This window comes from Aspergillus nidulans, chromosome VIII, assembly GCF_000011425.1.
Source record: "Aspergillus nidulans FGSC A4 chromosome VIII".
NCBI classification, from domain to species: domain Eukaryota; kingdom Fungi; phylum Ascomycota; class Eurotiomycetes; order Eurotiales; family Aspergillaceae; genus Aspergillus; species Aspergillus nidulans.
The window spans coordinates 2,807,967-2,831,813 of record NC_066264.1 but is presented as its reverse complement, the minus strand read 5'-3'; the positions used below and the strand labels follow the sequence as shown (position 1 = coordinate 2,831,813).

The following is a 23,847-nucleotide window of genomic DNA, read 5'->3' as shown; positions in this document are numbered from 1 at the left end:
TAGATATCATCTCAAGACAATGGAAGACAAAGGAAAAGACTGAGGGGAAAAATGGGGAAAAAAAAAAAAAAGAAAATAATTATAAAAAGTATGAAAGTCTCAACGCCAATTGAAAGATCTTTCGAAAGAAATGTGCAACATGGTATGACAATAAAAGCAAAATACAGTTCACATAGCGTCCGGTCTAAACGTCGAGACAATCCTCACTCGATCATTCTATACCGATCATTAAATCAGACCACAGAGTCTCAGGTTCTCTTGGATAATAATATCTACCGAGAGCATTAGCGAAGGAAGAACCAACTGTGAAGGATAATAGCTTACCATTTACAGCTGCCATGACAAATCGGATCTGTGTCGTGTCTGTGGCGCATGTGAAATGTGTGTAGATCTGCTTCTGCTCTGCTTGGTTCAGAGAGACGAAGCGGTTGAGTATGTAGTCGCAGGCAGCGGCGTAGTCAGCACCACCCTCGTAGTCGGGGAAGTAGTTCTTCATGGGGCTGACAGGGAGCTTCTCCTTAAAGCGGTCGATCTTGTTAAGGAAGAGAATAATCGAGGTCTTGACGAACCAGCGGGAGTTGCAAATGGAGTCGAACAGAGTGAGAGCTTCCTGCATACGGTTTACAGTCTCATCTTCGAAAAGCAGCTGGTCGTATTCGGAAATGGCGACCAGGAAAAGAATGGTGGTGACGTTCTCGAAGCAGTGAATCCACTTCTTTCGCTCAGAACGCTGACCACCAACGTCGAACATTCGATAGGTCAGATCGCCGATAATGAAGGTCGTCTCGGTGATACCAGTGGTCTTGACACGTGAGCGTAGGACATCCTGGTCCGTGGGAAGGTAGTCGCTCTGGGCAATACGCTCGATAGAGTCAAAGTAGCTGGGGAGTTGGTCAGCGAGCGCAACGGTTATATGAATCACTACAGTACTCACTATTTGGCGGAGTCGTTGAGTTGGTATTCACGAGATCGCTTGAAACACTCCTGAACACCAGCATCCTGCCAGAGGGCAGCAATGGCATTACCAACTTCTGAGGGCAAGCTGTCGCCTTCGATCTGAGCGGGTTGCATGAAAACGGTCTGGACGTGATATTCGTTACGAGCATCTTCCAGAGGCAGCTCCAGTGACTCCATGGCTTCCAGGATGACACGCATCGACTGGACGGTGTTGCTGTAGATAATTTCCTTAAAAGACTCCCTCTCATCGCGGGAGTAGCCACCCTCGTGGATCAACTTCATCTGCTTAAGAATTGTAGACTTGCCAGACTCTCCGGCACCTGCGAAAGCGGTGAGCCAGAATTTTCGAAGAATGGAGAGGCAGAAACTTACCGAGCAGGAGCATTTTAATCTCATTTCTCTGCATCATCTTGTCCCGCTTGAGCTGGTTCTCAATCTCCTCGTTGCGGGCCTTGCCCTCCTTATCCTCGGTACTCATTCCACAACCCATTTTTTTTGGTGGATTTTAGAAAGTCGGATGGATATGAGTGATGACAAAGTCGCGATGACCGGTAGAGTGAAGGAAGGACGTGGGCTGGATAAGCGTCTATCGGATGTTGACTGTCAGCAAATTCTCCGTACGCGGGACTCCTGCGACGAGGCTATCGTGAATGTGGCATGAGAAGGGGGGCATCTGTCAGAAAACAAAGAATCGAGAAGCACAACGGAACAGTCTGCGAAGACCCAACATCCTCGATTCATATCTATCGCATTCAGACAAGGAGACCATGACAGACCGACCGACGTAATACGGTAGAACCACGGGACAGTGACGGTAAAACGGGGGGAGGTAGACGAAGAACAAACAACACGACACCGCGCGAAGAACCAACTCACCTAATGAATCCTGCCTTCAGTGAATTGGATGGAAGAAAAGTGGCGGGCTGGATAAGCGCAAGACGAAGGTCAAGAAGTAAGGGGAAGAAATCGGCAGAGTCGCGACGTATGATTAAGCCGAAAGGAGGCGAAAATTAGTTTGAAGAGCGGTTAGACCAGCCAATGATAAGTAGCAGCAAAGCTGAATGAGCAGCGGCAGGCAATCAATGCGATGAGCGATTGATTGTGTCAGAAAAGAAAAAAAGAAAAGAAGGATGGAGTGCTGAAATTCTGCCCTCAGTTCGTGGAGGCGGGTCAAGAGAGAGAAAGGGAAGGGAGAAGATCAGATGAAAGGACAGCAGAGCAGGAGAGCAGGAGAGCAGAAAACGAGAAGATGAAGCTCCGGAAGAAGAAGACGTGCCAGTGAGCGCCCGCAAAGAGAGCAGCGAGAGGGACCCAGGTTTTCTGGGTCTCCTGCTGAAAGAGAGCGAAAGGCACGGCGAAAGTCAGGGGGCGTGGGGCTGTCCAGGATAGCCCGGCTGCAGAGTCATGGTTGGCCCAATCGCACAGCGGTTGCTGTGGAGAGCAAACGGATTCTACCAATCAACAGTCGAAAACCGCCCTCCCCTTTTTGATAAAATCTTGGGCTAATCCCTTTCTGACTTAGCACGCAACGAGTATGGAATCGTCAATCCGGGCCTGTTTCAAGATGGATTTATCATACCAGACACGGAGTGAGCAGACACACGACAGTGATTACATGGGAAAGAAGACGAGAACTAGCAACAAAGACAATCTAGAGTCTGTCTGGTGGTAGAACAGAGGCTGGGTATAGCCATTGTGTCAAGGTAGACTGCTTATTGAGCTACCGTGGTTTAATCTCCGCCTGCTGCAGATCAGCTTCGGACTGAACAAGATGATTTGGGAGTAATGGAAGGGACGGAAACCAAGAAGCTTTGGAACAGGAAACGCTCTGGTAAACTCCCTTATTGATGGAGAAGTTAACGGGACTGACGCCGTTTCACCATCTGACCTCACTGCTAATTCAAGAACAGTAGTGCGTGTCTGTCTGAGGTAAGATCCAACACTCAACATACTCCATACGTCGGATAAGCATTGGGCTGTGTCTACCGGTGTACTACGTACACGTAGGATGTGGGCTCGTGGAGAAGGAAACGGTGACTCCCTGATTCACGTCTAGGATACCCAACCGTCTATGACCGATACTGTTTGACAATCTCCATACTCCACCTCTGCTCCGCATATGATTGCCTTGAGATCAACGTTCTTGAGTCAGACTCGTACTCAGCATTCATAATTCGGAAGAAGCGGGAGTCTGGGGAGAATTCAAGATGTGAAGACCAGGGCTCGTACGTCAGCGCACCAATTCGACGAGTGAGTGCGTTACCGAGTATCCTAAATTTTGGTCGGTATCTGGAAAAGGCTGAGTTTTTGCAATTTGTATCATGGACCATAGTGGGCAAGCCACAAGGGCTTGCCACGAGGTCCTAAGCTGAGGAGGCGGCTAGCGCTATGCGTAGAACACGACTAGAACTAAGTTGGTGGAGAAGTCTTGACTTTTAGCCAGGAACATTCCGTGGTAGGTAAAGCCACACAAGTTTTAGCAAAATAGCAGGCAGATTCTCTTGGTTTCTTTGGTTCAGCATTCTTACCTGTTGACTGTACTTATGGCGTACCGAGAACCTGAGCCAAACTTACTTGGATTCCACAGTGTATTCCACAATACCGTACACTGTCTCTAGTACTTTTGAGAATTTCGACAGATACACAAGATTAGCGCATACTCAAAAACATCGTACGATTCCGATTTTCGCTCCATGACTCAGGCAGAATTGAAGGACGGATAAAGGCTTCTCGCCTTGTCAAGACCGTAGTCAAGACATGACTCGTGTCCCCAAGGACAGTACCAGAAATTCTTCGTTGGCCTAGCTTCGTGAAGAACATGAAGAATGATAGAATAGTCATCGAAGTATTATGCTTATATTTTGTCCTACTGTAATTTGGTACTAACTGGGGTTTTTCCCGAACTGCCGATGCTAAATACGCCGAGAGCTGGGAGATATATATCATCGCGCCCGCAGACGCAGATATCCGCCCCGATTTAGAATGAGGAGTTTCAAATATGAAACCTACACTGCATAATGTTTGATGTTCATGGTAATATGTAGTTCATCAACTGTACATATACATTTCAGCTGGATCCACGGTTCGTGGTACAATAGGAAGTGCACTGGGCTGTGCTCCCAAGCCCGCTGAGGGTCTGAGGCCCTCAGCAAGCCAACCTCGATCTCATCGCTCAGGGCCCAAGGCTCCACCCGTTTGGCCGAAGATCCCCAGATCTTTTCGCGACTTCCGCCCACTTCTCGACCGCGCTTTATTCTCTAATTGACATTTTATATACCCAAAAACAGATCCAAAAGACCGTCGCGACCACCGTCGCGATATATTATATACATCATGCACGAGCACGAACTTTCTTACATGGGTCCTCGGGGTAAGTAAACAACACATCGCACCACCCACTTCTACACATTCTTACGACCACCCTCGTGAAAGCCTTCAACCACTCCCAAAGCAATGATGCCGAATCCGAATACGATCGTCTTCGCGACCTCGCAAGACAAGAAGCCTCGAAGCGCAACTCCTGTTTCCAGCGCGTACGTCCACCACAAACCCACCAACTTACCTTAAACACCAACAACCACAAACCTCTTCAAAATGCTAAATAGTGATGCTACCAGTCCCAAGAAGCATACGCGTCCGGCGACGGCGCAGCAGCCAAAGAACTCAGCGAGCAGGGCAAAGCGCACGGCCGCAAGATGGAGGAGTATAACCGACAAGCGTCAGAGTTTATTTTTCGCGAGAACAACGCGCCGGGGCGCGTTGATGCGGATACAATCGATCTTCACGGACAATTTGTTGAAGAAGCAGAAGATATCCTTGAAGAGAGGATTAAGTACGCGAGGAGTCAAGGGCAGACTCATCTGCATGTGTATGTCTTAGCCTACTCTACTGGGCAGATGGATTTCATGGGTGGCTTTTTGAATGGTAGGCTGACTGGCAGGGACTTCTAGGATTGTTGGCAAGGGAAACCATTCCGCGAACCATGTTCAGAAGATCAAGCCGCGCGTGGAGAAGGTCTGTCGCGAGCTGGGCCTGCAATATGCGACGGAGGAGAATGAAGGCAGAATCTATGTCAATCTTACTGGCGGCGCGGCGGATAGTCTTCCTTCCAAACCGTCGCATGGACATGGACATCAACAACAGCACTACCAACAACCGCATCAACACCAGCAACAGCAGCAGGGTAACCAGGATGAGATTGAGCAAGTCGTCAATGCGATACTGCCGCGGGTGCTGCGCAAGCTGGAGAAGGCTTGCTGTGTTGTTATGTAGGCGTTTATCCTTGGTTATGTGAATCACGAGAGCCTTTTGGAAACCATCATGTTACTGGCATCCAGTTGGTGGCTACGATAAGAGAGGGTTGGAATGGATTATACCCGGAGTGCTATTGGAACCTTCCCAATTCGAGCGCTGGAGAGAACAACAGTTATGGATCTCCCGCAAATAATTATAGAATAATAGACACCCGAAACGAATCATCGTAACCTCGTCATTAGATCATGTGTAACCTTTCTAAATCCCAAACACCGCCGAAAAAGATGTGGTATGCAGCTAAGATTCAAAGAAAGAGAAGCATTAACGGGTCGCACAGTTGCCGTTGATATCTCTCGTAGTCGTATTCGTATCAGCCAAGGTGGATTCTGTGATTTTATCGAGGATTGCCCGGACCATCGTACCGTCATTGTGTTCCTCCGGTTGCTCGCCATTTTCGCTGTTCTCAATCTCTTCAATGAGCTGCAGAGCTCTGGCACGTAGCTGCCGAACAACATCCTGCGTATGCTTGAAACTGCCCGTGCTTTCCATATACTGGAGCGCGTAGCGTTTGACTTCTTCATCCTTTGTTCTCTGCCGGAGGATATTGATGAGCTGATGGTTCCCCGGGTTCGATCGAATGCTGTGGATAATGGGGAATGAAAATTTGCCCTCTGTGAGGTCTTCACAGAGCCCTTTGTTCTGGGTATACGTCGTGTCGGATAAATTGAGATAGTCGTCGCATATCTGAAAGACCAGTCCCAAAACATTCACAAGGGCCACACAGTCCTTTCCAGTGCTGCTTTCAGCTTGCATCAATTTCACAGCTAGCCGGAACAAACCTCCAGTCTTGTTGCCCACCATCTCCAAGTATTCATCTTCGCTTGGACAAGTGAGCGTGTCTCGCCAGAACAGATCCATGCCTTGCCCTCTGTGTAAATTCAGCAGCTCCTGGACGTATATGTCGATAGCTGCCGGACTCTTCAGTTTTTGCACCTCCTGGAGGGCGAGGAAGTAAACGTAGTTTGCCGAATTGATCGTCTGCGCGGTGCCATAGATGCTATGTGCGACCGGAATTCCTCGCCGGAGAAGAGAGTTGTCTTCGACGTCGTCGATCAATAATGAAGCGGTATGGAGCATAGCCACTACTTTGGTGATGATGGCCAGGCTCTCAGATGGCACCTTCAACCATACGTTAAAAGCGTTGATCATCTGCCGTCGCAGGTCCTTCCCCGGGTGTTGCAGCATGTAGTCGTACGGACCCATGATCACCTCCTCATTCTCTTGGGACCATTTCCCATCTTTGTATTTTGTCCCGTCGAGACTTGACTGATTTCGCGTGTGTCTTTTAGACAAATCGGTGTTTGTCTGAAGCTTGTCACCTTTTGACAGCCAGTCCTTCTCGAAGTTTCCCATTAGTGCTGCCTTGTCTCGAGTAGATGCACCTGACATTCGGTTGGAGCTAATCCTGGGTGGTATTGCGTGCGGAGGGTGAAAGTGCGAATCGGACGTCATTTGCGCTTGATGGTTTCGCTTGTTACACAAGAGACTATGGGGAAGGAGATCGTTCGATGTTTTGCGGTCGTGGTTGCCTAATTTATAAGTGAAGCCCTGTAGGTGGACGGCATGTACTAGAAAAGCAACGTAGATGTGAAGCTTAGTCACATGGATAAGCGCAAAAGCGACTTAAGAACGGATGAGTTTTCCGCCCTTGCTAGAGTAAATCTGTTCAACAGCAGTACTGGCGCTGGGAAAAAATTCCGTTCAGATCCTCGGCCGAAGCGACACTCCCCAACATCTCGATGCGGGGAGACGAAAAAGATAGACAGGCACAACGTGACGTAGTAAGGAATCACATGCTAGGCGGTGGTCGCAGGTAGTGTCACATGACCCACGACAGAGGGCCGGCCGTTGTCGTCTCGGCAGTCACTGTATGCTGTATCACCTCCACAGGACACAGACTCAAGTTGATGTACGACTGTTGTGATCCTAAGATGACACGTGCAAGGTCGTTGTGGAGAGGAATGCCGCAGGATTCCTGCCTGCCGGTAGTGCAACCCATATGTCACTGGCAGAGGTCACTAAGCAACATTGTTTCCTAGTTTGTATGTGATAGGAATGTTGGCACTGCAGCAAGACCTACAGGAAAAGGGCTGACGCAATTAATTCTGGAGATCCAGATCAAGATTATCGCTCTGGCATCATGTTGATTCGCGCTTCTAGAATGGGTAGATCCATTGTTCAGCTCAAGCCTCATAGCTAGCCGCCCAGCCTCCGCATTGGGCTGAAGAAAGGCATCGTTTCCGCGGCAACGACAGTGAGTTGTTTGATGTGCTGGCAAGAGTGGACCAATCAGGATGCAACCAGTGGGGAGCTTCTCGCGCTTGATCAATTCAAGTGACGATGAGCTGATGACGATGCGCCTTTACGTTTACCAGCCTCCTGGTTAGCTATTTATTTTATCCACAATAAAGAGGTGGACGTCGGCTAAGGCTCCTCGCTAGCTCAGCTCCACGGCGCTTTGTTTTCTCAGGCCGCTTCTCCAGATAAGCCTCGCCGCTAGGCATAGGGTCTAGATTAAGCCAGTGTTTCGCCCTTTTGTCTTCTCGTTCTGCACGTCCCTTTCCTGGGATTGACTCTTTATTTTACCTTGCAACTTACAAACGCTGCCACTGATGGAAGCTTTACTGGCTCATTCGTTCGACTACCTTTCTTCATACGAGCCAACGAAAGTGCGCAAAGGATTGCGCCAGGTGGAAGGGCTTTTAGCACAGATCTGCCTCTCCAGGGCGAAACGGCCGGTGTCTGATAAACGAGGCTCACCACTGTTATGCGGCGCTCCACAATCAGGCTGTAAAGCACTGTCCGAGCTTAGAGATGACCCTGCGTTCAGAGAATTTTTCAAACTTCAAGATGGGTTCCAATGGAATGGTACGTAGCCTCGTTAGTAGGCTGTTCTTGAGTCCGTGCTGATCAAAATTTAGTGGCAATGCGCTTGGTGACTTGTTTAGAGCACCTGCTTGGTCGCGAGAATAGCGGTACCAACGATCTTCTCATTCTGTCAACACTTGATTTAATACAAGGCGTGCTCCTTCTCCATCCGCCCTCGAGAATTCTGTTCGCCCGTGAAATTTACATGAACCTTCTTCTGGATCTTTTAGATCCGATCAATTGCCCTGCCATTCAATCCGCAACGCTTCTCACCCTTGTCACGGCTCTGCTAGACCACCCTGCCAATACGCGGACCTTTGAAGAGCTGGATGGATTGCTCACAGTGACATCCCTCTTCAAGCAGCGCTCAACAGCGCGTGAAGTCAAGCTGAAACTTGTTGAATTTCTTTACTTCTATCTGATGCCAGAAACCGCCATGGTCTCCACCAGTGCTCCAAATACAGCCCTACAACGCAGCCCCAGTAAGCTGGGGGGTGGGCCTGTATCAAGGAGTGTCAATGTTTCGGGGTCTCATAGCAATGGCAGGGGCAGCCGCGACACTCGAACAACAGAGGAGAAACAATCTCTTCTGGGAAGATATTTGCACAATGTGGAAGATCTTGTGGAAGATCTCAAGGAAACGGCACCTTTTGGAGCTACGGTCTATTAATACGAATGATGAGCAAGATACGCAACTACGATTCATTGAGCGATGAAATGTGTGTGGGTTACGAGTTTACTGCTCGTTCTTGCATTACTTGCTGATGCTTCTCTTCTTTCTCATTTTCTTTCCGTCTTCTCCCTCTCCGGCTGGCACGGCAATAAAGCGACTTTCTCTTATCCCTTATATTCTTTTACAATCCCCTTGTCTGTATTTTTTTTTTTTTTTCCAAAACTTTCTTCTTTTCCTTTTCTCTTTCTCTTTCCATTCTTTGTTCTTTTGTTTTTGAATTCGAATTTTAGCCGAACCGCCAGCGCGTTCTAAACATTTTTTTTCCCTAGTGATGCCTCATGTGCCGGCCATGATGCTCTACCTGCAATTTCCTATATCAACCAAACTACTCAGCCACATGATAATGTCCACAAGAGAATATTATGATCCCATTCATAGGGTCATTCCTGAACTGAAAGAATACGATTTCCAGACGTGTACTGTAGAACCTCGGAACATGAGTCAATCAGTGACTCATCTATATGGTGCCTCGTAAAAAGCATACGCGAGAATAAATTCTTACAGACGAAGTCAAAGGTTTATTCACCTCACCTCACATTTGACTCCGTGCAAGATAGAGTAGCCAGCTTTATCGCCGAAGCCTAACGTTCAATTTGGTCAAGGTTGCCTGGCCACTGAATCACGAAGTGAAATATACCGAACACAACAAACCTCGGCAAAGCACCTGTATACGTCCTTATAATCCAACCCAGCTGAAACTTCCATGACAAATCAAACAATCCAGGAAGCCCTCGGCCACGGGCAGGGAAATGATCTCGGAAATTCAGACGGCCACCGAATCGAGTACGTGGAAACCATTGAGGCTTATAACAAATGGGCAGAAGTATGTTCCCAACCATGTATCGCTGGCACAAAGAAAGATATGAACCATATTCGTGGATAGGTCTATGATACAGACGGAAACTTCCTGCAAGCACTCGACACCTTCGAGATGAAGGATTTGCTCCCGCGCTTTCTGTGCCTTGTGCAGACACAGACAAATGGGAAGTCTAATATGACACCAGGCGAGCAGGTACTCAAACTTGTGGATCTAGGCTGCGGTACGGGTCGGAATACCCTGCAGCTGGCCAAGTCCGCGCCGAAAGAAGCCCAGATAATTGGGCTGGATGCGTCACCGGGCATGCTGGAGGTTGCTGAAGGGAATCTCAAAGCTCAGGGTGTAATGGGCACCGTGGATGAACGTAGGGTTGTGCTAGGTGTGTATGATTTACTGTCGCCTCGGCCAGAATCTCTACCTGTGTCTTTGCGTGGCGAAGCCAGGGCATCAGGTGCGATTTCGACATTGGTCTTGGAGCATATTCCGTTAGACAAATTTTTCGAAGGCGCGGCGCGATTAATTAGACCTGGAGGGTACCTTCTTGTGACGAATATGCATGCGGAGATGGGAGCCATTAGTCAGGCTGGGTTCGTGGATGTGACTAGTGGGAAGAAGATCCGCCCGACGAGCTATGCGCATGAGGTTGGGAACGTCATTGCTGCTGCGGAGAGGGCTGGGTTTGAAATTGTGCCATTAAATGGAGCTGAGAAAGTAAGGGAGAGAAGGGTGAATGAAGAGATGGTGGCACTGTTAGGGAGCAGGGCGAGGAAGTGGGTGAACGTTGTGGTGTGGTTTGGGGTATGTTTCAGATTGAGGTCTAACTAATGGTACATTATGCTGCTCTCTATGGATAGCTGAGTTAGTTTGTACACGGGTATAAACATTCTTCGTTCTTCAACGCCCCGACTGAATTCGCCTAGAAGAATTCCAATAGCCGCGCTCGATGTTGAACAAGATTTTTATACTGTGATAATAGCTGCTGCAGCCGGTTATACTTCCAGCCCATCTTTTGGTCCAGTATCAGATGCGTATATGCAAACACACTGGCGTCGAACAGTCCCGGATTAGGCCGCTCGAAAAAGTAATCCTTATCGCCGAGTACCGTAGAGAGCGCTTCAAAAGCTTCAGCCGCTTCGGCCTCTAAAGCACCGGCATCGATATATGGTGATGACTTAAGGAGTTCATCCCGCGCAGCCTGCTGCAATTGTGCTGCTAACGCGAAGCGGACGGCGGTATTAGTAGTCGAGGGATCAACATAAAGACGTCGCGCAACAGCCTCAAAATTCTCGTGATTTAGGTAGAGATGGTAGAGCTACCAAGCTGTCAGCAGCCATGTTCATCCAATTCAAGTACAGCTCATACATACCCAAGCATTTCGTATCCTGGTATCCAGTAAGGACGAATATACTTCGAAGCGCACATTCAATTGCTGTTCTTCTTCGCAGTGAACTTCCTCAATGGCCCAATTTTGTAATTTATTGGAAGGAATCGGCGCGTCAGTACCGACTGGGAGTGCCGGAAGGAGGAAAGGAAGGAAGCCGGATGGGGACGCATGGTTGTTCGAAGGGACGAGCTCGAAATCGATGCCCATGAATCTGAGGTAAGCCTGCGCATCAAATAATGTCAATCACGAGTAGAACCCGACGTATGATATTTCTATTCATACCTGCCACTTCAGGCATTGGGGGTTGAAAGACGGCCGCCCCCGTCGAGCTCCCGCGGCATCGATGAAGACAAATAATTGATTTCCGCTTCGCCCCGACCCGGCGTGATGTGGGAGATCATTTGCAGGGTATGTGAGCAAGGGAAAGCGGTCGAACACGCGCTTTACAGGAGCAGGCACTGAGAAAAAGTCACGGACCCGGCGTGGCGCCCTCCTGCTGTCAGGTCGCTGTTGGGGGAGGTCGTGGTCGTCGTAATTGGAGGTCATTGGTTGCGGAACGGCGAATTGAGAGAGGTCAGAGAACTGCAACACGGGTGGAGGCAGCGAGGAATAGGTTTCAATCGGCGAAACTGTAGGGGAGCGACTCCGGGTGACGCTATCCGCGGTTTGAGAAGAGTGCGATGAGTTCCGGAGACAGCCTCGAACCTCACATGCCAATAATTTCTGGGTGTAATTTATTGCCTGAGATATCAGGCAGAAAGGCACCGGCCAATCAAGCGGTGTATCTTTTTTGAATAATGGTCTGCTTTAAGTCCAACCCCGCTGCATCCTTCATGTCTTTCACCAACACCACGGACGGCCTTCGCTGAATGGAGCTGTAGAGCCTTTCAGCACTGAATTGTTAGACTCTTCTTCACAGGTTTACTTCCATTTACTGTCTGTTTCATGCTCCGCGCACTCCCTACTTCTTCCGCTGTCTCGACGGCCTTCACTTCCGCCTCTGTCCGGATCTGCTAGTTCCGAGCTGCATGTCCGTCATAATCGATTCGATTTAAATCATTTGGCCTTGATGCATGGTGCTCATACTCCTAGCGTCACATATAAGAAGACTCAAAACTCAAGTTGCGCCCACCGTGCTCGTGGTCGTACCTGAACAACTGGCTGTTTCTGGCCTTGAGTTGATCGTTGCGACATTGCGTGCTATCAGCACCCCGCAGCACCGGGTCGCTTTCACCTACCCTCAAATCTTGGTCCATTTCGCCAATCTGTATACTCGCCATGCCTTTCGACGAAAACGGAGTCAAATGGTCTTGGTAAGCATTACGCGGTGTAACAACTTGAAGAATAATAGACTGACGAGCGGACTCCAATCCAGTGAGCCATGCATTCGCGGTCACCGTTCGTCCAAATGCGCCCATTATGATCGTCTTATGGTGAGCGTCGGAAAAGCCGGGCGCCCGCTGTCTAAGTGTCCCCATGTCGAAGGCAGTTGCAACTGTAAGAAGTTGGGTGCTTTTATGGTTGCTATTCCGAAGGGTAAGTGTGCATACTTTACTTTATTGCTCTGTTCTAACACGTCCTCCTTCCTTAGGTTCCACCTGTCTTTGTCGGCCGGTCTATAAGATGATACTTGGAGAAAACGGGCCCACCCCAGCTCCCCTAGATATGAATGCTGCTCCTAGTGCCAGTGCTACCAGTGCTAGTAGCGCTAGCCCTAGTCCAAGCAAGATCCAAAAGTCCAGCAAGAAACACGTGAAAACAGCCCCAGAACAGGTATCAAGAGCTCTTCATTCTATACCAGAATATCATCAACACGCCCTTCAGTATGGGACTTCGCCAGTGGTGAATCCATATGGATCACAGGCCCAGGCACCCTGTTACCCATACAATGCTACTGGGAACTTCTCGCAACCAGACACCTTCCCGATATCGGATAATCTCTCAAGCGGCTTAGGACTCTCTAGTGATGGATTCACTACCGCCGCGTCACAGTCGAACATGTTCCAGCAATCCGTGCAGCCCAAGGAATCTATGTCGACTCATACGCCAGGCTCCTGCTGTTCGAGTTCTCGAACTGAAAGTTCAAACGGTATCAAGGCAGAGCCAAACATCGCTGTGCCGAATGCGTATGCTGTCACTTCTATGGCTCCCTCGCCTGTGGCTGAGGCCTCGTCGACCTGGCATAATTTCTCAAATCTCGATAGACATTTTTCCCCTGTGGAAACTACAACCAACGGTGTTCAACCTGCCTTGTCCGGATTCGCTCCTCATGTTTCACCCATAAATCCAACCAGCATCGGTTTCGAGCAAGTTCATCCGGCACAGCCTGATTCTGAGGCTTCCGATCTTGTTTCCCCCAGTTTACCAACGCACACTTTAACAAACCACACCAGTGGTATCCCCCATAGCTGCAGTTGTGGCCCTCAATGCAGTTGCTTGGCTTGCCCGGACCATCCGTATAACGACGTTACCGTGCAACATATTCAAGAGGTGGGACGCATCATTGCTCAGGATTCGCAAGCCTTCGGGAACGGGAACGAGTTCGATCAGCAGAACTCTCATGCCAACGTACTTCAATATAGCGCGCCGCAAATGGACCAGACGTTAGCTGAAGTCGAGACTAACTCTGAGAATGTGCCAGTCGAGTCTTGTTGTGGCACCGGTAATACTCCTTTGGATAATGGCCATGACGCTCAGGGTATTGAGTCCTTTACTGCAGACCACCTCATGGTTCCTGATGCTTATTACACCTATGAGTATCAGGTTGGCCTGCCTGGCGCCTGTGCCGGTGAGGCCGGTAATTGCCAATGTGGTCCCAGCTGTAGCTGCCTTGGCTGTTTAACACACGGCAATCTGTGAATTCAGCAGCTTTCCCAGGTACTGGTACTTGGCAACCGCGTTTGTCTTGGTTTATTTTCTACCAAGTCCTTTCTCACACCTTTTGTACTCGACGTCGGATATCTTTGGACGATTCATGATCATGATACCCTTGCATATCGGGCTTCGGAGTTTGTTGGCTTAATGTTTGTGTACTTTCCCCATTTCCCACCGCATAGCTAGCCTCCATTTCCTTCCGCTACTTTTCCACCTCAAATCCTCTTTTCAATATGTGGCTATCTCCCCTCCTGTATTACTCGATCGATCATTTTTCACTTATCCGCACAGCTCAACTACTTTTGTTTACCTGCGTCTAGCGTGTCGGTGCCCAGTCCAAACTGTTGCAGATTTTGTCTAGCGAAGCGCAAGGAGTACGCTGTTGTCCTTCATCTGCATTTGTCTCTACGTGTTTCTGGTTGCTGGTTTACTTAGATTTTATCCATTTGAGTGGATCAAGCCACTGGTACAGCCCGCACGAAGGACTTCCACACGGCTTGCGCTTGTGTCTGCCTGAAAATACATAATTCGTAGCCGGGCGACAGAAGGTTCGTGAAAATGAAACTAGCTGTACACTTGACAACGCCACTCAATAATCTGCGAGTCTAATGAGTAGTCCCCTGTTCTGAGATAGATTGACGTGCTTAAGGTATGACAAAGCAAACCAATGAGCAGATAAGGAAGAATCATTGGTTTGCGAAAGACAATGTTGAAATACAGGTCTAGAATTTCTTCTAAACTTTAAAAACCATGCCATGGCAGTTATCTGCGCAGCTATACAGGTATCATACAAATTCAGACTGCATGCCAAAGTCCGTCTACCTACGCAGAGCGTCTCTCACCGGGGAATCACCCCTGCGGAAAGAGGCTACATTATGGAGTTAGTAACACTGGATCATTACATATATGCCGGAACATACCGTCAGCCTCCTCCCATGCACGTCCAGCACCGAAACCCAAACCAACCCACGCGGGCCATGCCCTCCGCTTGAAGAGGAGCACTGAGAAGACAACACCGAACGACAGGCCGAGGGAAGAGCGAATAATCATGGAAGAGATGGCACGATCCCACTAATGATTAACAAGGCACATGTTAGCCGACGCTTCTATGATTGTTATAATGCGAGGAGATAATTCTCAGCGAGGCCAGAGTTGAGCATCTGATAGAATTATGGAGAAATCATATTCGTCATCAACGGCGCGGACGGGGTAAGCCTAGTACCTTCTCGTTAAGCAAGGCCTCGCTGACAAGCTTGGTCGAGCGGGCGACAGGCTGGGAGTCGCTTGAGTCGGCCATTGTAAGCGATCTAGAGCCCGAGTATTAGCTTGAGAAGGCTATTTGAAGACAATATCACTTAACCTGTGCTGGAACAGCGAATGGACCAAGATACTAGGTAAATATGGTTGGATTGAGTGAGTAGTGACGAGACGTCAGGCTTGAGTCGGTCGGGAGCGGCGGTTTTCGAGCTTCGGGTCCGCCCAGGAAGCAGGAAGGCGGTCGGAAAAATTAGGCTTAGCGGCCTGCCCGCTATCAGTCTTTCCACTTTTTTTCTCGGGAGATGCATAGAGTCCAGACTACAATCAACACGGGCGGAGAGCGTTAGATGTTTCTGCTTGGCAATGTGGTTTTGGCCCCGGTAGAATCGGGAAAAGGGAAGACGGAAAAGTGACGGTGCCTCCTCCAGGATGCCTTCGTTACCAGAGGTGCGTTCTACAGAGCATGCTCCTTTAACCATATCTAACTGTGCTAACGTGATAGTCCAGCGTCCGCGCCCTTCGCAAGAGGCTCTCCTTCGACTAGAGAAGGGTACGGCGTCTCCCAACATTCAGCTGAACGAGGCCGCCCAAATTATTGGACTCGACTTGTCGTTATGCGCCAGCCATCCGGAGATCAACCGAGCCCCTCATGTCCCAATCCACGCGGCCCCGAAGGAAGAATGGGTTTTACGATGGTTATTAAAGAAGCTCAAGGCTGCCAAGAACTATCGGGTCGAGCCTGCATCTTTTCTTTTGTTGCGGCAGCTGATTGACCTCATTTCTCCGAAGACATTGGCGTCGACGCTTAAAGACCAGAAGTTCATCGGCATCCTAGACCATGCGATTACGGACTTAACAGACGATGTCATATCTGGATCTGGAAATGGGACAAACGAGCTACTGCCTTCAGATTCCGAATCCAGCCAAACTTTGAGTGAAGGATCTAGCAGGAAGGGCACGAAGCGGAAGAGAACCAATGGGATTGAGCACGATTCGATGGACGTTGACGAGCAGCCAAGAACGCCTGTCTCATGCTTTTTGGCTTTTACACGTCTCCTTGACTGCATCTATAGCTTGGTCACACTGGTTAGCGGAAAGGACGGCGTTGATGAAACTGCTCGCTCTCATCTCAGGCATGCTCTCAGGGGCGAACCTCAACCGATCGCAATTACGCTGGGCAAATCATTTACCCTTGCTTCTCTCGCGATTACTCAGTTCTCCAATGCTCGGAAGACGACAGAGTTGCAGCATTTGTTCTACGTTCTTCCTGCTCTCTTGGAGATCTGGGAGTGGAGATCGTACCGCCAGGATGGTGCAGAGGGATCTGGTAATGTATGCGGACTCTCAACTTGATGTATGCGTGTGTTTGCTGACTTTTATATTCTTAGGGGGGATTTGCTGCTCATTGTTCCCAGCGCGCCCTCAGGCTACTACACTGCGTTCGTGCTGCTGGACTTGATACGGACGAGAGGACTAACGTGCTGAGCGGGATTGAGCGTCTAATTGCTCTCCATGTGGTACTTCCAGCCCGTGCAGACTTCCTTAGCAGAGGTGGTTTAGGCATCGACTATTCCTCAACCGAGCCGGATTGGAGCCCTGTAAAGCCCGTTTCTGATGCTTTTCGGACAATTTTTTCTGCCGCCGAGCCTCTATCCGAGCCCGGCAGCACTGTGACAAAAGACAACGCCGCTGAGAAAGAATTCTGGAATGCGGCGGAGCTAATTCCAGAGTTTTTCTACATCGCTACTCGATCAGTCCCGCGGGACTCATTTCGACGGAAAACGGACGAAGCACCTTGGTTGGAGACACTCTTCGTTGCTGCTGCCGAATTGGCATTCTCATCTATGAAATCGACGAAGCCAACCACATTTCTTTCCCACTTTGTGCGTATTTTAGAGCAGCTTTTTCAAGTGGCTCTAAAGCAGGATGTGCAATTATCGCTACACACGCTTCTTACACATGCTGCATATACCGGCCTTCTGAAGGACCAGCTCCCTCTGGTTGAGTGGAATCTCATTGCACTCCTCATAGAACTAGGAGTGGATATCTTCCTTCCAAACTCCGGACTTGCGGACTCTGAGAAGTATCTGGCGGCCTTGCTGAACAAGATTAATTTGCTCTGGCGGAGTGGCAATTCCACCGATAGTAGCTACGAAATTATCAAAGCCGGCATTATTTTGCCTTTGCTACGCGGGTTCATGAATGCCAGGGATCTCCCTACTTTCATGGAGATCTGGTACCAGCAACTGACCGATATAGAGGAAGCAAGAATGCAAGACAGTAATCTCAGCCTCTTTACAGTGTGGGAAGACGACGACCTTTGTGATGCATACGGTGAAATTATGCGCAACCCTCTGAACCAAACATTTGCCTCCGCTCAGATGCGTGCTGCGGCGGTCGAGATTCGTGGTGATGATGGCAAACTTGCTAGGTCTCCAGAGGCATATGCGCAGCTGTTGATTGCTGAGGCTGGGTTCAGGAAACGGAACATCAATCTTGCCGATAATAATGCTGACCTCGCATCTGCAATGGAAACAGTTGTGTCGACGCTTTCTTCGGATCAAGCTTTGCATTGGCGGTGGCGTCTGTGGAAGTTAACTCGCAGTCTGATTGAGAACAATGTTGAAAAAGTCAACGTCGGTCTCGGCGCTTCCTTATCAAGCTTGACTGGCGCGGCTACAAGTTCGATCAAACGCCGACACCAGGAGTTGACGCATAAGCTCAGCGCACGTCTTGAGTGTATTGAGGCATATCGACTTGTTCTTGCAATCACCAAGCACTCACCTAGCACGAACAGCAGCGAGGATCTGTCATCTTTGATGAAAGAAGTCATCAAGTTGATGAATTCTATCTCGGCAAAGGCTGCACTAGACTCCATGAACTCTGGGTGGAATGGTCGTTTGAATTCACTGGACTCTCCAGCCACCCTATCTTTAGCATATTTTCTAGGTCTTATCCGAATCCCTGACCTTTGGAGTCACATTGAGTCCAACATTCGACGCCCGCTGTTTTCTCATATTCTCTCTTTCGCGACGGCCCAATACCAGCCATCTTCGTCGACTCTTGAGAACTTCTCGTCAGGTGCACGTTTTTTGCAAACGTGGGCTAGCGTCGCATCTCACGAATATCTTTTGAACGCCCCCAGCATTGTGAACGATCTGATTTTTGTCATATCCGAGCGAATCAAGGACGATGTTTCGAATCTCAAGCTCTACACTGAGAGTTTGCAAAGAGTCCCGGCTTCTCTTATCACACGCCGCCAAACTGGAGCTCTCCTAGATCTATTGCAGGGCGTCTTATCAGAACAGGACAGCACTTCCATAGTCACCGTTGGTATATTGTCATTGATGGCCAAGCTGGCAGATTTACCCAAATCCACCGCGGAGATCACTGGAAACTGGGAACCGCTCTGGACAATTGCGAAAGCACTCTCGTTGCAGGATACGAATATTGACCTTGATATAATGAAGGCATTCAGATTTCTGCACCGTGCGGTCGTTTCGAAATTGCTTCTTCTAGCTGAAGGAGAGCGCCGGAAGCTTTTTAAGAAGATGTTCCGCAAGATATCTGCGAAGGTGTCCAAGTTGCAGTCAATCGATCGCAGCTCTATGGAGTGCTTCTTCCTCAGGATCTCTCTATACCAATTCTGGGTTCATCAGGAACAATTAATGGACGCGATAGATGTCGCGGAGCTTGCTGCTAGCCGCGAAAAAGTCTTCAGTCTTGTGGTAGCCGACTTGCGCTCGGCCAGAGATCAGTACAAGAAACAACCCTTGGAAGAGACAGTCACAGTGATCAAGACTCTAGATGCCTTGGAGGATTTCGAGGATTTAGCTACGGATCATGAAGAGGTCAAGAGATATCTGTTCAAGATTGAGAGTTATGTCGAAAAGTCGGTCGACTCAGGGACTTCTTTGAGAAGGCTCATCAGACGCCGCGTTTTGGCTACCCAGAGTGCGGAAAAAAGTGCTACCATTCCTGTCGTGCAGTACGCCGAATCCCTACCACTTCAGCATATGTACAGCGAGGATCAGCAGCTTTTTATCCGTGCAACAAGTGAACGTTTCAGGTCCATGTCTACGGGCAGCCTGACTCGAGTAATACAGGACGTCCGGCAGTTGGGATTCACAGGCAAGATTGCCGAGTACCATTTACTTATCGCGGGCCTAGCTGTTGCTGCAGCGCCACCCACTGAAGACAAGGAAAATGATCTGGCGAAGGAGCTGTCCCTTGTCTGTAGTGAGGTCACCGAGGCGATTTCCCGCAGTAAATCGGTCGAACAATTTGTCCTTGCTACAGAGTGCTTGGATGTTCTCCTTCGCAGCCATTTACGCTGCATTTCACAATGGAACGTTGACAGCATTCTCGCGTGCATTGCTACGTGTGCCTCCAAGGACGGCCCCCGTATTCGTCCCGACGTTTGCGGAGTGATTTATACCCGTCTGTGCCGATTAATGGGCGTGTTAGTAGGTCTTCACCGACAGAAACTGGGAGGCCGTTTCCATCTAGTCCTTCCGGCCATGCAACGGCTGCTCCATTGTCTCTTCGCCAGAGCCAGGAAACGCAGCAGACTTGGCAAGCCTGATCTGGGGCATGGAAAACAGCCATACTGGCTCTCTCAGCTGAACGCTGCTCACGCTGTCCATTACACCCGTCTCCTCACATCCCTTTGCGACCCGACCGTTTCTGCGGTTTCCCGGCCTACCCCATGGGGTGCTGGGTACGAAGGACTGACAGACCAGACGAAGAAGGCTAAACAGATTGCAGGCCAATATCTGCAATATTTAATCATGGATTATGCTCAGAGTTCACTGCGTAGCAATCTGCAGCCCGAGGTGAAGGCGGCCCTTCTGCCAGGGCTATACTCGGTGCTTGATGTTATGTCACGCGATACCATGCGAGCGCTGAGCGCAGGGCTGGATATCTCTGGCCGCGCAATGTTCAAGGCTCTGTATGATGATTATATGAAGTTTGGCAAGTGGAACAAAGCCTGACCTGTATATGACACATATATAAATAACATATCATTGAACTTGTACCGCCTTTTGTGCTCTGTAGTCAACTCTGCTAAATCATTTACATAATCCGGAGAATTTCTAAAACTCCGACCAGCTCCAACAGGGCCATTGAGTCATGTGACAGAAGGTTTTCTAAATTGGCAGCGCATGATCCACCGAAAGGGACAAAGTTATCAGACGTTGTGATCCCGACCACCAGACCCAGAGACGGCCAGCCCCTTCTATCGATACCATATCTTTACTCGATCAGATCGAGTCAGCGTCCTGAACCAGCCAGCGGGCGCGATATGTCCCATGCCACCATGCCCACTTGGCAGCCGCCTGTCAGCTGTGACTGGCCACGGGCTAAAATGCGGAGAAGACCGACCCACCGGTCGCTGATAACAGTCCAAAGCCAGGCGCTGTTAGTCGTCAGAATAGAGCAACGAAAAAGCAAAAGAGATCATGAAAGGCGATAAGAACCACAATGCCAGGGTTGGCGTGGCCGATCGGCCTCCTGGAGGCGTCCTTTGGACGCGCCTCGGACCAATTCGCGTGGCTGCTTATCGTCCCAGCTCCATCTCCAGCTTGTGGGTGGAGAGTGGTCTCCGGATAATGACATATTCATTAACGGCCTCGATACAACCTTGTCGTTGGCTTCTTGCCCTTTATATGGCGCACCCCTGCGCCTTTTTATAACTTGACGTCTTCAAGCCCAGATTCCCAGATCAGGTCATCGACGGAGACCTGAACCTTCCGTGGTTGGTAGCTTTTTGCGTCATTGCCGTCGACCACACCTTAATCTCGTTCATCCTTGTTGATTACATCAGGAAAGCTCTTACCTGACCTCCTCGCGCTGGTCTAGCGGGGGCTGTTTTTGACATATCTTTATTCTTTTCCACAGAGCAAGATGTCAGCTATTAAACGATGGATCAAAAAGCTGGAGGTGGAATCAGACCCGGGCTTGACTAACACCCAGTTGATGTTGACGAACCATGACTTGCGCCCAGGTAAGTTTCGGCAGTCTCCCGGGACCTGAGATATGGCTCTAACGGGCATAATCAAAGTCGAACCCGACCGCCGTCAGTGGAGGTGGTACAACTTCATTTTCTTCTGGATTGCAGACTCATTGAATATTGTGAGTATACTACACTGTGTGACCTATGAAGCAGCGGAGCTAAGAGCTAATATTCTGGGCCGCGTAGAACACATGGATGATTTCGTCCTCTATGATTGTCGATGGCTTGTCCTGGTGGCAATCATGGTTATGCGTCTGGTTCGGGTACTTTCTTGCGGCCTGCTTTGTCTGCTTGACTGGTCGAATTGGCGCTGTCTACCATATATCGTTCCCCGTCGTTTGTCGCTCCTCGTTCGGAGTTTGGGGGGGATTGTGGCCAGTACTGAACCGGACTGTTATGGCTATAATATGGTATGGTGTACAGGGGTATATTGGAGGTGAGAAAACATGAAACCTAGCATCATTGTCCGGTGCCTAATTCTGTATTAGGACAGTGTATAACGCTGATGATTCGGGCGATTTGGCCAAGCTATGAGAGCTTGCCCAATGGTATTCCCGAGAGCTCTGGGGTTGACACGAAGAACTTCCTAAGTTTCTTCCTCTTCTGGTTGCTGTCTTTGCCGGCCCTATGGTTCCCGGTCCATCAGATCCGCCACCTATTTACTGTCAAGTCAATATACTCGCCCATTGCCGCTATTGCTTTCTTTGCCTGGGCTATCTCTCGTGCCAACGGACTTGGTCCGATTGTGCACCAGTCTCACACGGTCCATGGCAGCACTTTGGCCTGGGCCGTTGTAAAAGCGCTCATGAGTTGCTTGGGGAATTTTGCTGCTTTGATCATGAACGATCCAGATTTCTCTCGCTTTGCACGGAAACCCAAGGATGCCCTTTGGGCGCAGCTGCTTACCATTCCCATTGGTTTCGGCATCACTTCGTTCATCGGTATCATTGCGTCCTCTTCATCTGCAGTCATATTTGGGGGAGATGCAATCTGGAACCCTCTTGATCTCTTGGGAAGATTTCTTGAGGGTGCTAGCTCGGCTGAGCGCTTTGGTGTCTTCATCATTGCGCTTGGATTTGCTCTCGCTCAGCTGGGCACCAACATTTCCGCCAACTCGGTCTCCGCTGGTACGGACATGACCGCTTTGCTTCCGCGATACATCACCATCAGACGGGGCAGTTACATTTGCGCTGCAATTGGCTTAGCCATGTGTCCGGTACTCAAATCCTTCTCTTTCCGAACGAGCATGTTTGGCTAACATATGGCAGTGGAACCTGGTGTCCGATTCTAACCAATTCACAACATATCTATCCGCCTATTCTATCTTCCTCTCTGCCATTGCAGGGGTTATGATCTGCGACTACTACGTCGTCCGCAAAGGATATTTAATCGTTAAAGATCTTTACAGCGGAGAAAAAGACTCCGCATATCGCTTCAACTACGGCTTTTCCTGGCAAGCATATGCTTCATACCTTTCAGGGCTTCTCATCAACATTGTCGGATTCGCGGGCGCTGTAGGCCGCGATGTTCCAGTGGGTGCGCAATATATCTACAATGTCAACTACCTCTCCGGCTTCATTGTCTCCTTCGTGATGTACTTCATCATCACCCGTCTCTGCCCAATAGCCGCCACAAGCGATACCTGGAACGAAGTCAATACCGACCTCGAATTAGATACAGAGGGACATGACATTGACGCGGAAGATATCCACACCGGCAAACCGATTGGTTTCGAAACTTCGGAGCCCCGTGAAGATTATAAAGGTGCAAAGGCTGGATCCGCTAGTGTATAGATAGTGACACATTCTGTTGTCATGATTGTAGTTATTTAATATTACGACTCTCTGCATGTTACGAAGCTAGAGACTTTTTTTGTGGAAATTTCAGTATGTGAATCCGACGTCTTGCAGCACAATTTCACTCTGCTCATACAAAGTTTACACGAAGCCAAAGACCGCTCGCTCTGCCCCAACTGTCGCTAACTCCCGTAAGAGTATGCAAGGGCATATCGAGAGTAGGTGCAATGGTGTTAGACTCTGGCGCGATTTCATAGCTAGAGTGGGCACATGTGCCCGCTGTGAATGTGCCCTAATTTAGGGCCAAGGCGAAGCGCTCTTCCCAGGATATGCCTACAGTACCATTCACAATTCCCAGAGTAGGAGCACCACTTGATACACCGGGAGTTGTTTTCCCCTCAGGGTTCGTATGTTATCCTACCCCTTATTTGCGAGGAAAGAGCGACTAAAACTTTCCACTGCTTCCTACCTATGTCCTGTAATGGGACAGAGAGTAAGACAGGTGCGGTGGACGGAAGTTCCGTCACACCTTCCCAGACCTACTGTATTGAGCTAATGTTTGCATAGATTAGGGTCCAGGTATAGACTGCATTAGTTCCCGTCAACAAAGGCCTTTTCGTGGTGACGGCTCTCCGCACTCAGGATGCTGGCGGTAAAGTTTTCAAGATAAAGAGCCTAACCGCAGTTATGAACAGGATAATAAATCTCAGTTGTCGGGGTCCTGATTTCCATTAGTTCGTACAAAAAAACCCATTGTAAGAGGTAATACAAGCCAGAGAACTGCGGTATGCCTTTAGTCGGAGTCCGAAATAGGTAAAGCGTAGTGTCATG

General features: G+C 49.3%; 11 protein-coding genes across 11 annotated transcripts, besides 1 other annotated feature; 6 read left to right on the top strand and 5 right to left on the bottom strand.

Moving 5' to 3' along the window:
* Window positions 1-23,847: part of a sequence feature (contig 1.10 1..175166(-1)) that runs on past both edges of the window.
* Window positions 31-1,848, bottom strand: gpaA (guanine nucleotide-binding protein subunit alpha fadA). The gene is made up of 5 exons (XM_653163.2): window positions 1,834-1,848; window positions 1,330-1,543; window positions 935-1,277; window positions 325-881; window positions 31-272 (listed from the first exon to the last, which is right to left on the bottom strand). Exons 2-5 carry the CDS (start codon window positions 1,445-1,447, stop codon window positions 229-231), a joined length of 1,062 nt encoding a protein of 353 aa, XP_658255.1. The 5' UTR covers window positions 1,448-1,543; window positions 1,834-1,848; the 3' UTR covers window positions 31-228.
* ANIA_00652 (uncharacterized protein) lies at window positions 3,027-3,777 on the bottom strand (the record flags this gene model as incomplete). Its single annotated transcript, XM_653164.1, has 3 exons — window positions 3,027-3,228; window positions 3,532-3,577; window positions 3,633-3,777. 3 exons carry the CDS (start codon window positions 3,775-3,777, stop codon window positions 3,027-3,029), a joined length of 393 nt encoding a protein of 130 aa, XP_658256.1.
* Window positions 4,210-5,229, top strand: ANIA_00653 (Smr domain-containing protein; the record flags this gene model as incomplete). The annotated part of the gene is made up of 4 exons (XM_653165.2): window positions 4,210-4,327; window positions 4,390-4,490; window positions 4,575-4,825; window positions 4,908-5,229. The coding sequence occupies exons 1-4, from the start codon at window positions 4,291-4,293 to the stop codon at window positions 5,227-5,229; spliced, it is 711 nt and encodes a 236-aa protein (XP_658257.1). The 5' UTR covers window positions 4,210-4,290.
* ANIA_00654 (protein ggpS) lies at window positions 5,331-6,723 on the bottom strand (the record flags this gene model as incomplete). The annotated part of the gene is made up of 1 exon (XM_653166.2): window positions 5,331-6,723. The coding sequence occupies one exon, from the start codon at window positions 6,721-6,723 to the stop codon at window positions 5,533-5,535; it is 1,191 nt and encodes a 396-aa protein (XP_658258.1). The 3' UTR covers window positions 5,331-5,532.
* Window positions 7,884-8,809, top strand: ANIA_00655 (protein sepM; the record flags this gene model as incomplete). Its single annotated transcript, XM_653167.1, has 2 exons — window positions 7,884-8,139; window positions 8,220-8,809. The coding sequence occupies 2 exons, from the start codon at window positions 7,884-7,886 to the stop codon at window positions 8,807-8,809; spliced, it is 846 nt and encodes a 281-aa protein (XP_658259.1).
* On the top strand, window positions 9,576-10,552 carry ANIA_00656 (class I SAM-dependent methyltransferase; the record flags this gene model as incomplete). The annotated part of the gene is made up of 3 exons (XM_653168.1): window positions 9,576-9,695; window positions 9,756-10,487; window positions 10,544-10,552. The coding sequence occupies 3 exons, from the start codon at window positions 9,576-9,578 to the stop codon at window positions 10,550-10,552; spliced, it is 861 nt and encodes a 286-aa protein (XP_658260.1).
* ANIA_00657 (putative mitochondrial outer membrane protein (Sam35)) lies at window positions 10,606-11,738 on the bottom strand (the record flags this gene model as incomplete). Its single annotated transcript, XM_653169.2, has 3 exons — window positions 11,356-11,738; window positions 11,056-11,295; window positions 10,606-11,001 (listed from the first exon to the last, which is right to left on the bottom strand). Exons 1-3 carry the CDS (start codon window positions 11,617-11,619, stop codon window positions 10,606-10,608), a joined length of 900 nt encoding a protein of 299 aa, XP_658261.1. The 5' UTR covers window positions 11,620-11,738.
* Window positions 12,352-13,932, top strand: mac1 (putative copper-activated transcription factor GRISEA; the record flags this gene model as incomplete). The annotated part of the gene is made up of 3 exons (XM_653170.1): window positions 12,352-12,386; window positions 12,449-12,609; window positions 12,665-13,932. 3 exons carry the CDS (start codon window positions 12,352-12,354, stop codon window positions 13,930-13,932), a joined length of 1,464 nt encoding a protein of 487 aa, XP_658262.1.
* On the bottom strand, window positions 14,659-15,365 carry ANIA_11278 (MICOS complex subunit MIC10). The gene is made up of 4 exons (XM_050613350.1): window positions 15,308-15,365; window positions 15,170-15,254; window positions 14,868-15,018; window positions 14,659-14,815 (listed from the first exon to the last, which is right to left on the bottom strand). The coding sequence occupies exons 2-4, from the start codon at window positions 15,242-15,244 to the stop codon at window positions 14,766-14,768; spliced, it is 276 nt and encodes a 91-aa protein (XP_050469174.1). The 5' UTR covers window positions 15,245-15,254; window positions 15,308-15,365; the 3' UTR covers window positions 14,659-14,765.
* Window positions 15,634-20,198, top strand: ANIA_00659 (ribosome biogenesis protein URB2; the record flags this gene model as incomplete). The annotated part of the gene is made up of 3 exons (XM_653171.1): window positions 15,634-15,651; window positions 15,712-16,536; window positions 16,593-20,198. 3 exons carry the CDS (start codon window positions 15,634-15,636, stop codon window positions 20,196-20,198), a joined length of 4,449 nt encoding a protein of 1,482 aa, XP_658263.1.
* On the top strand, window positions 21,112-23,013 carry ANIA_00660 (protein furA; the record flags this gene model as incomplete). Its single annotated transcript, XM_653172.1, has 5 exons — window positions 21,112-21,211; window positions 21,269-21,339; window positions 21,644-21,656; window positions 21,709-22,436; window positions 22,489-23,013. The coding sequence occupies 5 exons, from the start codon at window positions 21,112-21,114 to the stop codon at window positions 23,011-23,013; spliced, it is 1,437 nt and encodes a 478-aa protein (XP_658264.1).

Bases quoted from the DNA above. Each gene is read 5' to 3' on its own strand.
- gpaA (XM_653163.2), bottom strand. From the start codon at position 1,447: ATGGGTTGTGGAATGAGTACCGAGGATAAGGAGGGCAAGGCCCGCAAC. The intron at 1,278-1,329 runs GTAAGTTTCTGC...CCGCTTTCGCAG, and splicing joins GATTAAAATGCTCCTGCTCG to GTGCCGGAGAGTCTGGCAAG. The intron at 882-934 runs GTGAGTACTGTA...CCAACTCCCCAG, and splicing joins CTCAACGACTCCGCCAAATA to CTACTTTGACTCTATCGAGC.
- ANIA_11278 (XM_050613350.1), bottom strand. From the start codon at position 15,244: ATGGCCGACTCAAGCGACTCCCAGCCTGTCGCCCGCTCGACCAAGCTT. The intron at 15,019-15,169 runs GTACTAGGCTTA...GTTAATCATTAG, and splicing joins AGGCCTTGCTTAACGAGAAG to TGGGATCGTGCCATCTCTTC. The intron at 14,816-14,867 runs GTATGTTCCGGC...TCCATAATGTAG, and splicing joins TGCATGGGAGGAGGCTGACG to CCTCTTTCCGCAGGGGTGAT.